At 67.3% G+C, this 1,510-nt stretch overlaps 1 protein-coding gene across 1 annotated transcript; it reads right to left on the bottom strand.

The window, feature by feature from the left end:
* Positions 1–459: 459 nt before the first annotated feature.
* On the bottom strand, positions 460–1,339 carry H696_05206 (hypothetical protein; the record flags this gene model as incomplete). The annotated part of the gene is made up of 4 exons (XM_009499066.1): positions 460–663; positions 823–878; positions 1,064–1,193; positions 1,268–1,339. 4 exons carry the CDS (start codon positions 1,337–1,339, stop codon positions 460–462), a joined length of 462 nt encoding a protein of 153 aa, XP_009497341.1.
* Between the last annotated feature and the right edge of the window lie 171 nt (positions 1,340–1,510).

Raw genomic sequence — 1,510 nt, forward strand, 5'->3', positions numbered from 1 at the left:
CGGCCATTTTCGTATTCACGGCGTGCCCCGCCAGGCTGACGCCCCCCCCCCCTCCCCCCGGCGACGACAAGAATGTGCGGGCCATCATTAAACGCTGGACATGTACGCGGGACAATGTGGGGGTGCGGTCCCGCGCGTACAGGGGCCATCGTTGGGGGTTGTCGTCCGGCCATCCCCCGCCCCCTCTTCGGCCTTCCGCCGTCCCGTCCCCCGCCCCCCCGTCCCCCCGCCCCCCCTCCCACATACGCGCACGTCCTCCCAGTCGCTGCTCTCCCGGCGGGAAGTCCCCGCGCAAGCAAAACGGCCCCGATCTCGGCCCAGGTGTGACACACCGAGTGCGCGGGCGCAGGCCCAACGGTCGCGCGGGACATGCGCCCCTCCGGCGGGAGTGTTGGGTCTGGTGCGTGGGTATATTCGTCAGGTGCCAATGAATGAGCCGCGGCTGCTCGAGGGCGCCCCTCAGTCGCGCAGGCTGAGGCTCATCATGAGGTAGCCGCTGTCCTGGAAGCCCAGGCGGTCGTAGACAAACCGGGCGTCATTCTGCTTCTCCACATACAGGCGAATCTCGGACACCCGGAGGCGCGTCTCGCCATCTTCGGCGCCGGGGGTGGTGTTCAGCGTGCGCGCCAGGCCGGTCAGGTGCTCGTAGAGGGAGGTGAAGATCTGGCGCGTGTGGAACCGGGCGAGCCGGGGCAAGTGCGCGCGCGCGCGCGTGTGTGTGTGTATGTGTGTGTATATGTGTGGTCGGGCAGGGGCGAAGTAGGGGGGAGAGTGAGAGAGGGGGATCAACCGAGTGCTAAGTGGGCGGGTGGGAGTGCGTACCCGCTGGCCGCGGAACTGAGGCAGCACAAAAGTGCTCTGGATCCACCAGTACTCGGCTGGAAGGGTTTTGTGGAGGGGGGAGGGGGATGGGAGAGGGGGGGAGGGGGGCGGAGCGTATGCAGACGGAGGAGCATGGGTCAGGGTCCTACAGCCAGTGGCCGGGTTAAGATACGCGGCGGGGGGGGGGGGGGGGGGGGGGGGGGGGGGAATATGGGCACCGAGGGGGAGAGGGCTGACACACCGTTCCACCAGTCGCTCCACTCCGTGGTGATGAGCAGGCAGCCGGCCAGGGCCAGGCCGTTGCTGGTCTCCGGCGAGGTGCCATCAGTCTTGCCCTCGTCGGAGTGCAGCTCGGCCACCAGATAGAAGCCCTGTGTGCGGGGGGGGGGGGTGAGTGTTGGTCTGGAGGCCGGCAAGGGAGGAGCGACGGGCATGGGAGGCGTACACGGGCGGAGTTTTCAAAGACCGCGGCCACGCCCTTGGTGACGTTGTCCAGAGGGAGATCAAGGTTCTGCATTGGGGCCGGAGAATGCAAGGAGCAGGGAGCCGGAGGAGAAGGAGGACAAGATCACAACACAACAGCGTCAGAGGGGATGGCGGCCCTGGCGAGGAAGCAGCGAAAAAGCCCGTTGTACCTCAGATTCGACAGCCAGTTGGCCTACAAGGGGACGAGGAGCATTGGGGGGGG

This window comes from Fonticula alba (genome assembly GCF_000388065.1).
Source record: "Fonticula alba strain ATCC 38817 unplaced genomic scaffold supercont2.9, whole genome shotgun sequence".
Classification (NCBI taxonomy): domain Eukaryota; order Rotosphaerida; family Fonticulaceae; genus Fonticula; species Fonticula alba.